This window comes from Podarcis muralis, chromosome 9, assembly GCF_964188315.1.
Source record: "Podarcis muralis chromosome 9, rPodMur119.hap1.1, whole genome shotgun sequence".
NCBI classification, from domain to species: Eukaryota; Metazoa; Chordata; class Lepidosauria; order Squamata; family Lacertidae; genus Podarcis; species Podarcis muralis.
This window is the reverse complement of record NC_135663.1, coordinates 81,336,390-81,356,296: the sequence shown is the minus strand read 5'-3', so window position 1 is coordinate 81,356,296 and position 19,907 is coordinate 81,336,390. Positions and strand designations below refer to the sequence as shown.

At 46.8% G+C, this 19,907-nt stretch overlaps 1 protein-coding gene across 5 annotated transcripts in view; it reads left to right on the top strand.

Moving 5' to 3' along the window:
* PEAK1 (pseudopodium enriched atypical kinase 1) overlaps positions 1–15,124 on the top strand; it is an 88,305-nt gene extending 73,181 nt beyond the window's left edge. For all 5 annotated transcript variants that reach the window (XM_077934568.1, XM_077934567.1, XM_077934565.1 and 2 more), the window contains one exon: positions 6,962–15,124. In XM_077934568.1, coding sequence (XP_077790694.1) covers positions 6,962–8,092 — 1,131 coding nt within the window. In that variant the 3' untranslated portion in view covers positions 8,093–15,124. The remainder of the gene's footprint in view (positions 1–6,961) is intronic.
* Positions 15,125–19,907: the final 4,783 nt, after the last annotated feature.

The window sequence follows — 19,907 nt, the reverse complement described above, 5'->3', positions numbered from 1 at the left end:
TCAGATAAACAGACATCCTTTACTGCTTCTATAGTATTGGGTGTTTTCTCTCCTTCCAATAATGGAACACAACTATTTTGACAAGGGTCATAGCTCAGTGGTGGAACACCAGCTTGGCATGCGGAAGGTTCCAGGTTCCATCTCCATGTAGGGCTGGGAATTGCCCCCTTCCTGAAACCCAGAGAGCCACTTCCAGTCAGTGTAGATAATACTGAGCTAGAAAGACCCAACAGAAGACATCCCAAACCCAGATGTCACATACTCAGTTGCGAGATTTTGCGCTGCCATGATGGACATCCATCAAAGGATGGTTTGTGGCACAAACCAGGCCTAAACTGGAGGCCCATGATGCACCTGTGCTGCTTCACATTCCCTCCCTTATGGTCACTTTTAACTGCTTGTCTTTTGTTTTTGTTTTAGGATGATGTGAGTTATAATCACTTTTACTATTAGCTTTTATCCCTTTCCTCTTCAAGTTTTATGTGCTTTATTTTATTTGCATGTTTTTATCTTATACTGGTCTGCATAAGATAGCTTCCTAATGAAATCAGCCCTCTGTTCAGAACCATGAGGACTAGAATATTTTTTATTTGAATGGAGCATTCCATTTTTGCCTCTTCAGTGCAAAGCTCCTCTTTCTCTGGTTGAGAAGTGTTAAGTTGTGGGTGAACATATCAGACGACACAGCAATTCTTCCAAAGCAGCTCTTTATTTGTAAGCTGGAACAGAACTGAACTGAAGGCCTCAGTCAGCCTGCTTATATAGAGCTCCAGAACAACGTAACTGTAGCAACTTTCTAAAACTATCCAATCACTGAACGTCACTTTCGATCCTTCATTTGCATACAAACTATCCAATCACTGAACATCACTTTCGATCCTTCATTTGCATAACTATCTACAATATCCCCCTGCTGGCCCAGGGTGAGAACTTCAGTACATAACACCCCTCCCCACCAAGATAAGGCGTTAGTTACAATCGTAATGGTTTCTTTATATACAGCACTACACGTAATGGTTCAATTAGGCACAAAAGCATATCGGTTACATTTCACATACTTAGACCAACAGTGATACATGTCCAACAACATAGTCCCATAAATAAGTTGGGCGCTTGGAAACTCTGCCAGACCGCCGGGGACTGGTAGCCAAGTCCGGGGGGCCACCCAATTCTTGCTGAGGCTGCGGTGCGACCCTAGGAGGCCTTGAAACCAAGTCCCCTGGATCCGCTGCTGTGGGTGGAACCTCCGCAAGTGGAGTTGGCGGAATGTCAGGCACGGCAGTGGTCTGAGTCTGTGGGAAGTCCAGCAGACCCTCGGAAGTGGCTTGGTTCGGCTCCACGCCTGCAGTTTGCGAGAGAGGTGTAGGTGGAGCCTCGCCATCTGTAAGTGTCTCTTCTGGAGCCACGAGTGCAGTTGGGGGCACCACGGTAGTGTCCAAGTCCCCAACCCTGCGCCTAAGCTGGTCTATGTGCCGGTGACACAAGTGTCCGTCTTCGAGTGCCACCTGGTACGAGCGAGGTCCAGTGACTCCCACTACTGTGGCTGGCACCCAAGGAATGTCCCCCACAAAGTTCCGGGCAAAGACCTGGTTTCCTGGAACAGATGACCATGGCGCGTTGGCACAGCCTGGGGGTTCGGCCACGGCAAAGTCTGGGTGCAGCCGGTTGATCGGGGACCTGAGGCGGCGGCCCATAAGCAGTTTGGCAGGACTCTGCCCTGTGGCCACATGAGGGGTGATGTGTTGTACGAACAAGTATTCGGTGACCCGCTCGTGCCAGTCTCCCCGGTCCAGGCGCGCCAGTGCTTCTTTTGCCAAGCGCACCATTCTCTCTGCTTGCCCATTGCTGGATGGATGAAATGGTGCCCTTAGGGCATGGCGGATGCCCAGTCCCAAAAGGTACCGCTCAAAAGTGCCTGACGTGAACTGTGGTCCGTTGTCAGAGACAAGGACATCAGGACACCCATGCGTCGCAAAGAGGCCTCGCAGCACCCAGATGAAGGCCTCAGTAGTGGTGGAGGGCATCAGGGCCACCTCCAGCCATTTGGAATAGGCGTCCACCACTACCATAAAGGTCCGGCCGTGAAAGGGGCCGGCCAGATCGATGTGCACCCTTGACCAGGGTGTCTTGGGCGTCTCCCCGGTGTGTCCCTTAGCTGCCGGTGGTGCAGGCCTCGATTCTTGGCACGCTTGACAGGTGGAAACCCAGGCAGTGATGGCATCGTCCATGTTAGGCCACCAGACGTAACACTGAGCCAACACCTTCATTTTGACGATTCCCGGGTGGCCAACGTGCAGAGCCTCCAGGACACGTTGACGGAGTCTTTGGGGAATCACGACGCGGTCTCCCCACAGCAGACAGCTGCGATGAGCCGAGAGTTCGTGTTGTCTGGTTGCGAAGGGCTGGAACTCCAATGCAAAAGGCCCTTGTGGCCACCCCCTCCACACCCAGTTGAGCACACGGCTGATGGTGCGATCCTGGGCAGAAGCGGAGGCCACAGTGGCAGCCAATACAGACACTGCCGGAAGATCCTCAATCAGGAGGAACGATGAAGCAGGAGCCGGGTCTTCCACAAACGCTGGAAGAGGGCAACGGCTGAGGGCGTCGGCATGGCCCATCGATTTCCCCGGGCGATGGACGAGCTGGTAGTGGTAGGCTGCCAGGAAAACAGTCCATCGCAGCGTGCGCAGCTACAGGACCAGTGGAGTTGGATGATCACCAGCATGGAGGCCCAGGAGTGGCTTGTGGTCAGTGATGAGGTCAAAAGTCCTGCCGTAGAGGTATTCATGGAACCTCTTCACTCCAGCCACAAGTGCCAGTGCCTCCTTGTCGAGCTGGCTGTAATTCCGTTCAGTCAGAGATAGCGTCCTGGAAAAGTAGGGGAGCGGTGCTTCTCTTCCATCTGGAAAACGGTGACTAAGGACAGCGCCGATGCCAAAAGGTGAGGCGTCGCAGGCAAGGACCAGCGGCCTGGCTTCACTGTACTGTACGAGCACACTGTCCGATGAAAGGAGAGCCTTGACCGCGTTGAAGGCCGCCGTCTCCCAATGACCCCAGGACCAAGGTGTCTTTGTGCTGAGGAGTCGGTGAAGAGGCTCAGCCACCATGGCTTTGTGGGGCAGGAACATGTTATAAAAGTTCAGCAGTCCCAGGAATGCCTGCAACTCCGTCTTGTTCTTTGGGATGGGGGCCTGCTGGATACCGCGGATCTTGGATGTGGTCGGGTGAAGGCCGGAGGCGTCGATAAGGTAACCCAGGAACTCCACCTGTGGAACGGCGATCTGGCCCTTCTCCCTCTTTACCTTGAGCCCGGCCTCCTGGAACCTGGTCAGCACGGCGCAGAGGCGCTCGAACAGCTGCTGGTGTGAGTCTGCGGACACCAAGACATCATCAAAATATGGTACCACGCCCGGAAGCCCTTGCAGGAGACGCTCCATAAGGCTTTGGAAGATGCCAGGAGCCACACTCACCCCAAACTGCAAACGGCTGCAACGGAATGCCCCTCGGTGGGTGACGATCGTCTGGGCTTCAGCAGTGGCATCATTGACAGGCAGTTGTTGATAGGCTTGGGCAAGGTCCAGCTTAGCAAAGACCTTACCCTCACCCAGGGAATGCAGCAGGTGTTGGACAACAGGAACCAGATAAGCGTGCTGCTGAAGTGCCTTGTTGATGGTGCACTTGTAGTCAGCGCAGATTCTCACCGACCCGTCTGGCTTGACAGGCGTGACAATGGGGGTTTTCCGCTTGGCGTGGTCAACCGGCACCAAAACTCCTTGGGCAATCAGCTTGTCCAGTTGTTCGTCCACCTTAGCCTTGAGAGCAAAGGGAACCCGGTGTGGCTTTAGCTTGATGGGGGCGACTTGTGGATCAAGGCTAAAGGAGACGGGCGTACCTATATATTGCCCCAAAGTGCCGTCAAAACCCTCGGCAAAGTCTTTGACCAGACCCTCAGTCTCTGCGTTAAAGATGCAGTTGATGCCGGTGACTTCCAGGCCGAGGGCATCAAACCAGTCTAGCCCTAGGAGGCTTGGCCGCTGACCTTTGACCACCACCAGTCGGAGCAGACCCGAAAAATCCTTGAAGGCGATCCGGAACCGGCCAATGCCTACCATGGGAATGCCGTTTCCCTGGTAGTCTCTCAGGTTTATACGGTGAGAGTCGAGTTGCCTTTTGGACACTCTGGGTACCAGTCTTTTGATGGTGCTCCAAGACACAATGGACAGGGCAGACCCGGTGTTGATCTCCATGTCACATGGAGCTCCTTCAATGAGCACCGTGACGTTCAGCTTGCGTCGCGTAGGCGAATCGGTTTGGCCAATCGTGGTTCCAGACGGGCAGCGGCAGTTGGTGAGAGCGAAACAGCTTTCCTTGGCGGACTGGAGTGAAGGCTTGGACTTGCGAGTCAGTGAAGGGGGGGTGTCAGCCAGAGCCGATCGGCAGACCTTAGCGATGTGGCCCCTTCTGGAACACTTCCGACAGATGGCATCTCTGAATCAACACTTGGCACGGGAATGGTTGCCTCCGCAGCCGGCACATTCCGATTGGCCCTTGGACTTCCTGCACTCCCGCTTTTGAAACTTCCTGCACTCCCGCTTTGTCTGGTGCACGTCATCGTCTTCACTGGAGGATGCCTCATCACTGCTGGCCTCTTCATGATGCACTGGAACTGGCTTTCTAGCAAGACATGGGCTGCTGGCCTTGCGGATCTCCTGGGCAGAGCGTTCGGCAGCTTCCGAGGCCACGGCCTCCTCAATGGCTTTCTGCAGCATGAGGTCTGGCGTAGCGAGGAGACGCCGTTGCAGACGGATGTCCCGGACCCCACAGACAATTCAATCCATCAGGGCATCGTCTAAGTCTCGGAACTCACAGTGCATTGCAGCCTGTTGGAGGGCGGTGGTGTAGTTGTTGATTGACTCCCCCTCTGCCTGGTTCCGGTGGTAGAACGCATGGCGGGCAGCAATCTTCAACGGCTTTGGTGCGTAGTGGTTGCGGAGCTTCTCTTGAATCATGTCCCATGGTGTTGCCTGGACTGCTTCAGGCGCAACCAATGCTCGGGCCATCTCAAACACCTCAGGCCCACAGAGGCTGAGGAATAGGCCCCGCTTACGCTCCTTTGCTACTTCTGTCAGCTCGTTGGCTTGGAGGTAGCAGTCGAACCGAGCGAGGTAGGAGTCCCATGATTGAGAGGTTGGCGCAAACAGTGGTAGAGGCACAAGTGAAGCCATGATTCCGATGCCAGCGTGGAGGGCGATGGATGGAACACTGTGCTCTAGCCAGAACAGTCAGCTCTGAATTGGTTCTGTTCAGTGATTTCACTCAGTGATTCAGCTCAGTGATTCAGCTCAGTTCAGAGGGTGGCTGCATCTGGCTGTGCTCTGATGTCCATCGATCGATCCCACCTTCGTCGCCAGTGTTATATTGTGGGTTAACATATCAGACGACACAGCGATTCTTCCAAAGCAGCTCTTTATTTGTAAGCTGGAACAGAACTGAACTGAAGGCCTCAGTCAGCCTGCTTATATAGAGCTCCAGAACAACGTAACTGTAGCAACTTTCTAAAACTATCCAATCACTGAACGTCACTTTCGATCCTTCATTTGCATACAAACTATCCAATCACTGAACATCACTTTTGATCCTTCATTTGCATAACTATCTACAGTATCCCCCTGCTGGCCCAGGGTGAGAACTTCAGTACATAACAAGAGGTTTGGTCTTTAGAGCTAGGGTGGGTTTTTCAGGCCAACTCTTTGCTTTTACAGACGCAGGTTGCACTTGATAGGAGTCAGGAACCACAAAAGCAGCAGTCCTGGACAGCTTGGACAGGCAGCTGCATGTTTTGGGGAAGTTCTGAGGATCAGCTTGGGGTAGCACCACATGCGATGCCAGGGGCCCACTTTCCCTTGGGGATGATCTGTTGTGAGGCGGAGAGGGGGGTGTTGGCTGCAGGCAGAGCCGGAGCAAAGCATGGGTGGAGTCTGTAATAATGCATGTCCTCGGCTGCACCCCATCTATTTGATTTTGCACTGAAAGCACACTATTTCTTAAATCTTGCTTCTTAGATTGAAAGCAGAACCAGACTTCGTCTTGAATGCAGACTTGAAATGGGAATTTGAATTCAGATTCAGTCTGTCTTCCATCTTGTTATAGATAATTTGATTTCTTTGTATGTTTTTATGGGGAACAGGGAAAAGGTTATAAACATTGATGGGATTCTAACAGGGACTTCTTCACGGTTCAGAAGTTACCTGTGTGGAGCTAATCTCTGAGCACAGGTGTGATATGCAGACAAGGCCTCAGTCCCCCCAGCAATCGTGCTGCAGCATTCTGTACTAACTTCCAAGGGAAGTCCCACATATGCAAATAATATAGTAGTTCTGCTGTCACCACATTTCTTACTCTGAAGAATAGTTGCTAATAGACTAGATCTGTTTACAGTCTGCTTATATTTCCATCTGAAAATCAGCTCAAACCATAAGCAGCATTTGAGAGAAAAGGCTTTGCTTTTGGCATCCAATTTTGGTTTTCAAACATTTGTATACTAATAATACATCAGTTATTCCACTGAACTAATTATAATTTTCCATCTTTGCATGATGACTTTGTGCTGACTAAATTGTTTTCAGTCATTTTTAGGCTGGGCACATCACACTACAGAAAAGGGATTGAACTACATAAACACATTTCAGCAATATAATGCAAAACTTTCTAAAAACAATTCTAAAACCCTTCATTTTGAGTGGTCAGGCCAGTCCTAGAGTCCCTGTGAATGACAACAAGCAAATATAAAACTCATAAAATTGCATTGTAAGGGGGAATAGTAACATTCCAGATTACAAAATGAGTTTTCTGCGATCAGAATGTGAGGTATTCCAGGCATGCTCTTCCCCTTGCTCTGTATCTGGAATGGGAGGGTGTAGTCAAGGGTGATAAGTGATCTATTTTTCTTTCATCCCTTCAGATCTGCAAGAGCAAAGCTCAAGAATCTCAACAGTATTACCACAGCCTGGCCATCCGCCAGAGCTTGGCAATCCACTTCAACATCCAGCAGGACTGTGGCCATTTCCTAGCTGATGTGCCTGTTCGCCTGCTTCCATGGGAAGATCTCCATTCACCAGAAGAGGATGAGGAAGAGCAGGAGGATGACAAGCAGAAGAACACCGTGGACGTTTCACAGAAAGACAGCTCAAATCTGCCAGGAGCCACAAGCAAGCAGCGCAGCAGAGTTGTAGTCATCACTCGAGAAGTTCCCTACCTAACCGTGGCAGATTTTGTGCTGGAGTCCTCAGACTGCCATGCCAGCAGCCCAGACTTGTATGAAAGGCAGGTATGCCTCCTCCTCTTACAGTTGTGTTCTGGTCTAGAACACCTGAAACCGTATCACATCACTCATTGTGATCTGCGTTTGGAGAACCTTTTGCTGGTGGACTATAGGGCAGGGGGAAGCCTTCTGAACAATGAGAGTGTGGAGCCCTCTCCCAGTGCTGCTTGCCCTGCCAGGCTTATAGTGAGCAATTTCTCTCAAGCAAAACAAAAGAGCCATCTGGTGGACCCTGAAGTCCTAAGAGACCAGTCCCGCCTTGCCCCAGAGATCATCACAGCAACACAGTATAAGAAATGTGATGAGTTCCAAACCGGCATCCTCATCTATGAAATGTTACACCTGCGCAATCCCTTTGATGAAAATCCAGAGCTGAAGGAAAAAGAGTATACTTGTGCTGACCTGCCCAGTATCCCTTGTCGTTCCCTTTATTCCCTGGGGCTTCAGCAGCTTGCTAACTGCCTGCTAAACCCTAATCCATCGGAGAGAATCCTTATATCTGAGGCCAAGGGAGTCCTTCAGTGTTTGCTGTGGGGGCCCCGGGATGATTTGTTTCAGACTCTCAATGCCTCTTCCAGACCAGCACAAAGAGATACTGTGCTCCAAAACTGGCTGGACATCAAACGGACGCTGATGATGATCAAGTTTGCTGAGAAGTCTTTGGACAGGGAATGCAAAGTCAGCCTCGAAGACTGGCTTTGTTGCCAGTATCTGGCTTTTGCCACTACAGACTCCCTCAGCCGCATAGTGAAAATCATGCAGCAACATTAGTTTGTAGCCGCTGCTTTCACTTGGATGCACCACAATCCTCTCTTCATCCCCAGCCTCATCTATGTGTGCAAGTTTTAAAATTATAACCTAGAACTCCAGGTCACCAATAGTGAGCAAACTGATCTTGCCAGGAAGCTCTGTTTCCTGTCGTAGGTGCCAGGGAGAGGTCTGAAGCCTAGTTTAGCTGGTGGTTTGTTTGGACAAGGAGGTGTGTAAATTTATTAAGGAAACCACTATTTATTACATTGCTGTTTGGAGGTGTAAGAGTGTGGAGTGAGTGCTGCAAATGGCAGCATCCAGGAATAACTGCAAACAGAATTGAGTCAGCTGTGAATGAGCCTCCAGAATGCACACCACTCTTCACAAAGACATGGCCTCTGCTCCATGCCTTTGTCATTCTGGCCCCATCTCAGGGGTGACTTGGCCATATCAGTCATACTTCCTGCAGGTGCAGTCTTTTATTTGATTGTTCCTTCCCCATGAGACAACCCTGGACCACAACAGGCGGCCACTGAGTGACTTACAGTCAGCTGCAGACTGAACAAGTTTCCTTGTTTCTTTTATTCTTGCTGGGGTCAAAGGACACATTACATGGAAAGCCCCAATATTTGTGGTGTGTTTTTAAAAAATAAAAACACAACCTAGTGATTTTGAGTGGAAGTGAGGCAGGAAAGATGGGCTCATCCCTTCTCCTTACAGGTCATTTTCCCATTCAGATTTCTTGCCTGCACTGCTTCCCCTCACCCCACAGAGTTCCAGGTGCAAGTTTACCCTTCTTGTGTGTTGCTTTCTCGTGCCTTTGTCTTCTTAACCCTGAATTCTGATGTATCAATCTAGAATATTTCCAATAGCAGCAGCAGATGTGTTTTTCTCTTTTTGCCAGCACATTTGACACAGTAGTTCTGCTAGAGATCATTGATGGTCTGTTAATTATAATGTTAACAGAGCAATGCCAAGAGCAAAGGGACGGTTTGAAGCAAATAGGAGCAGCTATTCCCCTTCTGCTATCTGGCTGGTGTTTTACCCCAAAACCAAGGGTAAAAATGCCAGGCTTCCATGTCTTCTTTGCAAAGCAACAAGGAAGCAGGGTATTAAAGTTGCTCAGAGCTCATCTTTATGTAACAAATAAGCTATGTAAATAGAGATGAGTTTTCTACAGGTGTGGTTCTCTTGGGGGCAAAAGATGTTGTGCAGCTATCACAAAACAGTTACGTTTAGCAGTTTTAGTTTATGTAGAATCTGGCTATCCAATTGCTGTCAGTATCTAGTTTTTGGACATTTTAGCTGTTTAAGCATCATTGGCTCAGAGGGAATTGCTGCCTACTAAGTCCAGTGGCCTGTAGAAATGTTTGCGCTCCTTCCCTGACACACTGGCCTTTTCCTGTGGATCCATTACAGTACAGTCCTGCTGCGCCTGATCTCTCTGCTCAGTATTGGTTGGACTTGTTTGAGTAGCTCTGACCTGATGGAACTGCAGCCCAGTATTTAATTCCCACAGTTGGGGGTGGTTTTTGAAATGTGGACAGCTCTTGTGTTGAGCCCATGCTGCTGCTGCTGCTGCTGCTGCTCCTCCTCCTCCTCCTCCTATGGATATATGTGCAATTTTTTGATGTATTATATGAGAAAGCTGTGTTAGTGTTTACGTTGCTTAACAGACTTAACCATATGTTAGATCTGCCCCCTTTCCTTTTCATGGCACATAGATGCACAAACATATGTGTCATCTTTCTCCAGATTGATGTTTCCTTTCTTTATTGTTAAACTGTGACTAACCTGTTTACTTCAGCCTTAGAGACAAATAGCCACTTTGAACAGTTCTTGCATGTTTGGACCAGAAACTGAAAAGCAGACCTGCAGAAATTATGTCAACAAAGTCAGCTCTGTGGTCTTGGAGCAGGGTGTGGATTTCTCACTGATGCCAACCCTGTAGTTCATGAAAATCTGACCCCAGCATAAAATATGTGGTGGCCTCTTTAAATGCTTTGAATCTTCTTGCTTCAGTACTTATTGATTATCAGAAAAAGACCAGACAAAGCTAAGAAGTGTGTGAATGTGTCCTGTATTGCTTTAAAATAAAAGTGCAAAATTTGTAGGCAGGCAGCTGTCCTGGCACACAAAAGGCCCCTCCAGGCTGGGTGGTGTGAGGGGAATGGCGAGTGTATTCTGCAGCATGTCACTGACACAATAATAGTGCATTAGTGGTAGAATTATTCTGCACTGTCCACACCTCATTCCACTTTAATGGCTGTTCTGCAATGATTCCCTGTTATTGCATGATTGCCACCTGGAAGGGCACTCTTGTACTATAGCACAACAAAAGCCAGACAAAAAATAAACATGAACATCCATGGTGTAAAAGGTTACAGGATTTCAGCAAGAGGTTGCAGGCTATGCACTGATTGGAAATGAAGCAGTGCTGACCACAAGATGTTTGCAAACAGTATTGAAAGTGGGGTTTTGCATAACCACCACAATTTCATCATGAGCACAGATCGTGGAGGCACAGTCAAAAGGACACCTGGAAGGCCAAAGAGCCAAATGTAATGTAATGCAGCCCAGAATGTAAGAGGTGATTTTGCTCCATGAAGCCCCCTGAATGGGGCAGTTGGTACAGACTTCTGGCCAGATTCTTTGGAGAGTCTTGCACAAATATCCCATGCAGCCCTATATCACACAGGTAATTGTGTGATTGCTTGACACAATGCTTGCCTGTATGAGTCCACGTTGCTCACAGCTATGCGCTGGAAAGGTAGAGAACACCTCCTTCCCAAGTTTTATATATGCTTCTAGCTGATATCTGTGTGCACATAAGTTCTCACTTAACCAGCATGCTCATCCTAGTGGAACATGGACTACTGACCATTGCAGCAGGGCACATTCCTTTAGACCACTGCTCTACTTTTGTGCAGAGAGATATGTGCTTTGTGTCAGTTTCATGTGGATGTGCAGAGTAGACTATTGAATGTTACATGACCTTGTGTGTTTTATGCAGCAGATCCCAAAATTTTGTATCTTGTCTTTTGGTAGCTTTGTGATTTCATTTTGCATTTTGATAGCAGATTTCAGCCAGTATTAGCATTGTGTACTCTAGGTGAGCATGGGGTATACACTCACTGCCGTCTCCTTATTTTGTAGCACTGAGTAAATTTGGTAATGAAGGATGGTAATAGGAATTCTGTGTAAGAGAGGGTGCATGAGGGAGAGAGAGGTACAACCAGGCAAGCATTTCCATTCTTGGTAGTGCCTGGAGCTACCTTTGCAAGCATCCTATCGAAGTCTCATTGATTTGTTGAGGGTTTGCCATTTAAGAGTTGGGCCCAAACCAAGCAGATTTCAAACCAAGACACTAGAACAAAATATTGTTACAGCACAGCATTTAAACAAAAGCCCTTGTTGCCCTCACAATTCGCTTCTGCAAGCATCAAGAATGAGAGCTTAAATACACAGGCACATATTTGTAGGGTTTGCATTTTAGAGCCTTTTGAGTTGAGCTCACCACAATTCATAGGATTGTGATTCTCAAAATAGCCATATTGACCATAAATGTATATATTTACTTATTGTAAATATATATACATTCAGAAAGCTGACACTCAGGCTTATTTTAGCACAATAAACCTAACCACAAAAAAAGTTCTGGGAAATTAATCGTGGGTTAAAAGAATTTGAATGCCAAGTTTCCTGCTTGGCAGGGGGTTGGACTCGATGGCCCTTGTGGTCTATTCCAACTCTATGATTCTATGAATGTGTACTTCTCAGAGCTTTTGGTGTCATTAATCTCTTCTGGGATGGCAACCTGAGTCATTGATTAATTACACTAACAACAGTGCCTTGTCACAAAATTAAAGCTAACAGGGAGAGAATTTTGCAGTGGGAATCGCCCACTGCTACCTACCAGCTTAAAAAAACAATATTGCCGTTATTTTGAAGGGGGTGGAGTCTAAGAAAGCTTAGTTGGCAATTCAACCAGAAGGGAACTCTATCTGGTGGCTTGGATTCAGACTCGTTTGATACTATTGAAAAACCAAACTAAAAGTCAAACATATTATTCAAATCTGCAACTTGTATAGGGTATTTAAAAAAGAACCTTTTGAAATAGCTGCTTAGACAATGTAGAATTGGAAAACCTGTTGCTCTGACAATCTTTTTCAGACTCCAGCAACAAAATTGTACACATAAACCACCTGCAACTCTTGTTACAAAATCTAATATTAGTTAGTAATATCAAGGAAGACTATACCCAACCTGTCCATTAGTGTGGAACTTGGAGCACATGGAAAACGAGAAAGGGGAAAGTGGCAGACTTCTTACAGGACCATCCTGCATGTTGAATTTGGCTAGAAAAGAAACAGAAATGTTGCTAAGGGAACTGGTATAACAGGAGCTAAATGGGACAATACCTAAGTTTACAACTTACTCCCTCTCTCCTTTCTGCAAATTCAAGCCAGGAAGCACCGTGATAACATTGTTCCCTTTTGAACTCTCTTTTACAACTATTCGAATAGGATCTGGTCAACTATCCAATAAAGTTAAGAGGAATTCTGCCTTTGGGACAGGTTTTTATTAGGGAACATCTAGAACCCATCAAAGCATCCTCAAACTTTTCACTTGTTGTTACCATTTTATGTTCTTGTATTTTATACTACCCTTCAACCAAAATTTTCAGTAAATTAAACATAAACCCAACAATAAAATTATTAATTATTATTTAATTAAACTGGAGCTGGTATTGTTTTGTTTCTTACCTGTAATCCTTGGGTTGAAGGGCAGTATAGAAATTTAGTTAATAATTGAATTACAAAGTCTATTCAATGCAGAAGTGAAGTGAACAGGAACTGACTAACCACCTATTTGGTCCTCAAAAGCCAGACAAAACAGGTGTCTTTAGCAGGTGTCAGAAAGCCATCAGAGAGGGAGATCAATGTACCTCTAATGGGAGGTACCCACATTCCACTGATAAGGGCTCAATGTTCCTGTTTCGTGAATATGTATTCTCCTGTTTTGTACATTAATTGAATCCCAAACCACCAAAGTAGGAATCGGAAGTACCCCATAAATGAAATTCTTCATGGAGAGAGAACTGAGGTAACATATAAATTGGATTAAGGAACACCAGGCAGCCTTCTGATGTAGCTTTGATCCAGTCTGGCCCCTCTTACATTACCAACTAGGTTTAGTATGCTGTCCAAGCCCAGGATTATGGTTAAGGTCTCGCCTTAAAACTACACTCTGTAGCCAAGGTTTGCCCTGTGGTGACAGTTTGTGGCGAAGGATGATAACACATGATTCCAAGTTTGGAAAATGCACTAAGCCAAACTTTCATTGAACTCAAGACCCCAGGGGGGAAACAAGTGGGTACAAGCGTCGCTCTAGGAGCCACATGTTTGCAAGTCATTCTCTGGCTTACAGTGAGATGTGACCCAGGCCACAGTCCCCAAGTACGCCTTTCGCCTTCTTCCATATAAATGAATGGTTGTCATTTAATCGGGGCAGGAAGGAAAGAGTTGCACTTGTGTGTGACCTCCATGCTTGGTTTGTAACAGAAACCCCTCCCTGCGCTGGTTGGGTGTGGGATCCCTCCATAGCTTGGAAGTACTTGGAACCTTAGTCCTACCTGTGTGGCAAGTCTTTGGTGCTGCACTGAACTGCTCATCTTTTGTTCACAAATAAATACAGCTCCTGAAGTTTTACTGACTCTTGCTGCTTCATAGTATTAGGACTTAAACAGGGAGCACCCTTCACAAACCCCAGGGAATACTCAGGTAGTTGGTGACAATACTGTAGTGGAGGCAAAGTCTCCCTGGCTCTCTCTAGGAAGGACCCTGCAGAATTGCACTGTGGGGTTTTGTTGCCATTTACAAGCTTAGACATGCAGCCCTAGGTCCATCATCATGACAAGCATTTTGAAAGCTATTCATCCAATCCAAATCAATTTTACAAAGGGCATATTGAAGAATATTCACTCTGTAAAATTGCTGCAACTGCTAAAGTAGCCCTTTCCAGCTGTTTTTGGAATTCTGATGAGAGGAATGCATAATTTGAAAATGACAGCCAACAACATAGAAAGGGCCTAGATGCACAGTGCCAGCCCTGCACTGAGTTAACGGCACCAAACTATTGGTTTCAGTGGGTCTGGCTCCCCTTAACTGCAGCCTTTATACTTGGGAGATCAATTGAAAGCACTCAACTCCCGAGAAAACCTCTACAGAAGTTGCTACACCTTCCTATTTCTTGTGGGAAAGCTCTTGGCTGCAAAGCAGACAATTGAGCCTAGAAGGGAGGGGGAAACAGAAGGTAGTTCACAAAATTGCCCGCTCACTTGTATGGAAGGGCTTCCCTTTACTCCCACCAATACCTTGCTTCCAACTCCTTGATTATCCCTTTAATTCAGAAAAGATTGAAATATTTTTTAACAAGGAAGAAATGCATCTATCCATATTTTTATAAATGAATTTTGCTAACTACAAGAACAACCCACTTTGCCCTTATGTTTTTCTCTGCCCTGTCTATATATTATATACATAGCTTATATGCACACAATGTGCTTGAATTTTAAAAATTCTTTTTTCCCCCCTTCAAAATACCATTTTCAGGATACAAGTAGTTAACCTGAACTTGCTCAGGCTTAGAAAGTTTTATAGCTTTTGCCCTGAGGGATATTTTCTTTTAAATTGAATTATGCAGAGCATGTAAAATATTAAAGAACAATCCCTATGTTTTTATTAAAAAGCTAATTTTAAAAAAATAAAAAGTTCTACACAAAGGCAGTGGTATTTCTTTGCAAATGCCTCCAGGTGGGAAATAATCTTCTCTGTTGAAAGTCTCCATTCTCCTGGGTAATCTGTGTTTGGAGTTCACAGAATCGCTGTATCCGTTGTTTCATATCTATATTTACACATTTTTATAGATATAACTCCTAGGCTACCTTTGTGATCAGAGGGCAATAACACTCTGGTTTGCTGTGGTACTTTGCTGTATACTCTGTGGCATACATGTTACTGTGTAAATAAACTAGTTTTATTACACTGAGAATCCAGGTGTGCCCTTGCCTTCACTTCTTCCCCTACTGGGAGTGTTGCTGACAATAAAGCGGCCTGAGTGTGGCTCTTTTGTGACAGATGCAAACAGGTGCAGCTTAGGGGAAGAAAGGTGGGAAGGAAGGAAGGATCTTTCTTGAGGATACCTGGCAGAAACGGATAGCAGCTTTTAAGGCCAATGTCCCGACTGCATTCCGGATGCCAACATCTGTGGTGCCTCCCCTGCGGAAGATCTCACACCAGATGGAACTGACCTGTAGAAAGGACTCCATGAATGGAAAGCAGAGATGTTTAATGCACCCTTGTTAACTATGAAAACACTTTAAGTGATAGCATGCAGTCTGAAAGACACAAAACAAGGGGGAAGTAATGGGCAGAAGGGAGAAATTCTTGTGCAACACTTCACAGACTTTCATTGACACTGTGGGAGGAGAGGAGCCAACTTGTCCTTGGTCCCAGGAGAGCGTGGGGGGGGGGGTGAAGAGGCAGCCTCCCCTTTCCCCTTCTGCAGCCAAGAGAAATACTTGCTAGTGGAGGCACTTTGGGTAGGGAAGGAGTCCAGCATTCCTTGGTTGCTGTCCAGGGGGATAGTGTGAGTCTCACTTCATGACTTCTACCATACAAAAGCATTATTATTATTATTATTATTATTATTATTATTATTATTATTATTTATAAATTTATTAATATCCCACCATTTTCCCATTCTAGGACTCAAGGCAGTTAACATAGATAAAATAGGAAATGAGGTAACTTGATGAAATTGGGGTTGAACAAGGTAGCTGTTAAGCGGCTTTGTAGCTGGTTGACTGATCGAAGAGTACTCATTAATGGTTTCTTGTCGTCCTGGGGGAAATGAATGTTTTAGTTGAGGTTCCTGCATTGCGGGGATGGACTAGATGACCCTTGGAGTCCCTTTCAAATCTACAATTATATCATTCTATGACGCTAAGAAGATAAACTATCAGGCACCATGCAGGGGGCTGCTGCGCGGGATCATGCAGCCTGGCAGTGATGCTCAGAGCATTCCATGCAGGAGAAATAACAGGCAAACTCTCGAGCTCTGTTACTCACAGGAGAGGCACCAGTTTCATAGAGGGAGAAACCAGTTTAGCTCTGTTCAGGTATTTTCTGCTCCTGTATTGAAAAAGGGCACACACCCCTCCCAACATTAGACATGCCTTCCCTGGAGCCTGCACATACATCACAAACATAATTGGGAAACCTGTAAGCAGGGTTTGAGCTCAAGAGCACGCTCCTCCTCCTGTGGTTTCCAGCAACTGGTACTCGGCACAGGTGTTCTACGCAAGTGTGCTACAGCATTCTGTATTCACTGCAGCTTTTGGATCAAGTGCAAGCGCGCCCCGCCCCCCTTCTTATGAGAATGTTTTTTGTCAGTTGCTCTGAGAGTCTCCCAGGGTTACGGAGCACGCATTCTACATGCACACATGCATGTGGAACTCAGTACCACAAGGTGTTGCAATAGCCACCTGATAGCGTAGCTGGCAGAAGCCCAAATGCTATTTTGCTTTAGAACACGAGTTGTGGAAGATGCATGTCCTCATCCAAATTCTAACGCACCAAATTTGAGTCCTTTGCTTCCAGATGATGTCGCTGGCGCCTCTAAACTATAAAACAGCACTGAAAAGTGATGAGAGGGGCTGAATGAGAAACTAGCCAAGCAGATCAAAAGAAAGGGTGCAGGATCTCCTGTTCCCAAGACAGAACAACATCTCTTTTCCTCCTGACATAAATAGGTTGTGCCCACTTTTGATCCACGGTGGCCTGGTTCTTTAGAAGTGATGCTTACTCAATTACACACACAAGGGGAGGAAAACCCCACTCATGGAGCAAGAGGCGTGTCAGTTCTCAATGAAGGCAACATATGTTTTTTGACTAATGACAGGAGCAAAAATGGACGACCAACACTTATTTGATCTGTGACGTGGTCTGGTGTGCTATTTCTCTAGGAACTGACAGCGTTCCATGCATCTGTGTGCATCTGGCCCGAAGAGCAGCCTTGCTGGATGAGACCAAAGGTCCATGTAGTCCAGCAGCCTCTTTCTGGTAGGGAGCCAGCCACAGGCAAGACAAGAAGACAGCCCCCCTTCCATGCTGCTGGCCTCATGAACCAGCTTGGAGTGGTATACTGCCACCACACAGAGAGGCTTTGTTTAGGAAATGTGGTCCACAGCAATTGAGATATACATTTCCCGCTTAGGTTATGACAGTTCTATCCTGCCTTTCTGGAAAGGAGCTCAAGAAGAGCCCAGCTTGATCAGGCAAGTGGCCCACTGAGTCCAGCATCCTCTCTTGCAGCTGACCAGATACTTGAATGTGTGGCCCCAAATTCTAGCATTAAGAGAGAGGGGGAGAGAACATGTTATCCATTTTCTCCACATCATAGAGGATGAAGGTCCTCGTGGCCACAATCCAACACAAACATAGACAGGCTTAAGCTGATTGCATGCTCCAACTGTTTTGCATTGTACCCATTGTGGGTATTTCCCCCCCAAAAAATAAATACATCATCACCTTCCATTCCAAATGCATCATTAGCTTGCCATCTAGAGGACACTTTAAGAAAAGACAGGATCTTTGCATGAGGATAAATAACAATGGAAGGAGGGAGCCTGACCTTATTAGTTCTAACAAAATGAATGCACTGCTTCATGGTAAGAGAATCTCTAAGCACCAAGGCTTTCAGCTTGTTCTTTTCCTCAAGCAGTAGAGGGATTTTGTCTGCTATTTTTTTCTTCCACCATTCATAGAATCAGAGAATTGTAGAGTTGGAATCATCTCAGACTTGAAGTCGTCCGGGGGGGGGGGGGGGCAGACCAGCAACACGGCAGGTTTCAGTGCTGGTCATCATTTGGGTGGATCAGAGGCAGGATATTACGGAGTCCAGGGTAGGTGCAGAGCCCTTTCCATTTTTTGTAATGGCAAAGTGTAGTTCCTCTGTTCTTCTCAGCTAGCATCCTTCAAGTCAGGCAGGAGGTCAGCAGAGCATCTGTGTCTCTTGCGGAAGTCCCAGGGTCCAGCTGCCAGCCCCTCCAGCAGACGAGTGAGGAGCCAATCCTGCTCCCTGCGGGGTTCTGTTTCACCAGCATGTCCCTGGCAGAGCCAGTGGGGTGTAGTGGTTAGAGTGTCAGACCAGGGTTCAAATCCCCACTCAGCCTTGAAGCTCTTTGGGTGAGCTTGGGCCAGCCACTGCCCCTCAGCCTCACCTACCTCACAGGGTTGTTGGGGTTAAATGAGGAGGGAGAGAACCATGGGTGCCACCTTGAGCTCTCTGGAGACAAAAGCGGGGGGTGAATGCAACTAACTAAATAAATAAATAAGCCTGCCCCAACCATCAGCTGTCAATATTTCCATCTGGGGTTCCCAAGACAGTGTCTGTGGGCAGGGTGCCCTCAGACAGCACTTTTGGCACCAGCCAAGGCCTTCTGCCCCTCCCAGTTGATTTAACATAATAATAATTGAGGGGGTGCGGTGGGGGCATTGCCTGCTTTTTTGTATGAGGGAATAGCTGGTTTGCCTGTTGCTTTGGAGGGTGTGCATTTTCTTCTTTGAAATGCTTGTTTTGTAGTACCCACGGCAGTTTCTTAGATTCCCAAATCTGCCTCCAGGCCCCAGAGGGGATGAAGACCCCATCATTAGAAATTTTGAAATGTGACAAGCAGACCAGGTTGCACTGGAGACCCTTCAGGCTCCCTCTGCTGGGTGGGGCCCGGGGTCTCTGCCCCAAAGTCCTGTCCTGATGGCACCACAAGCCCCAGGGTCTTCCTGGGATGCTTTGCACCTTTGCTGAGCTCAGAGTGTTCCCCCTCCCCACGTCCTTTGAATAAGGCTATGCCCCTTAATTAAATGTCAACTTCCTGTTGCCTGTAATCAGATTATCCAATAATACCTGCTCAAAGAAGTCAGAAAATTAAGTCTGGCCACCATATGATTCCTTTTCACTATGAATCATTTGATTCCTGAGGCTTGGATTGAAATAAATTGGAGATCAAATTGTGCATGAATTAATTAATTGTGCATGAATTAATTGCATGAATTAATTAAATCAGACGCAGTATCTTTAACAAAGCAACCCACATCCCAGACATAGGCTGGCACTCTTCCTGGGAACTTAAAAGGAAATCAGAAGCTTCTTGAAAATAATAAAATAAAATCGTTCTTCTGCATGTGAAATGGAAAGTCCCTAAAGGATGGATAAAACAAGTGCCAAATCACGTGCCATTGTGATAAAAGACGACTGAGCAGGGGTCTTGTAATGATGATAAGAGCATGGAGCACAGAAGGCTGCATGTTGCAACATGCCAGGCTCCGCTTTGTAAAACCCACCCAAAGAGCAGCTGAAAGACAAGCCCTCAAAGATCAGACTAAGGGTCCACCAAGTCCAGCTGCAGCCCACATTATGCTCCATGGAAGTTAAATTAACTATGAACCCAACGTTGTCTGCTTCACTCCAAGCCAGTGCCAAAGTGTGGCAACAATTTAGCAGTGTTTTGCAGCAAAAATAAAAATAAAAAACCCACATTTTGCAATGTCCCAGCAACTGAGCAATTGCTACTCAAACCTACGTTAGTATTTTCACTGCAAAACTTTGGGTTTGGGGGTGATAACTATGACCCCAGTTTGGGCAGCAGTTGCCCAGTTGGTGGGGCCCTGCAAAATGCTGCTAATCTGTTGCCGCACTTTGGCACTGGTTTGGAGTGAAGCAGACAATGTTGGATTTTGGGGGTGATAGCTATCACCTCAGGTTTGAGTAGAAT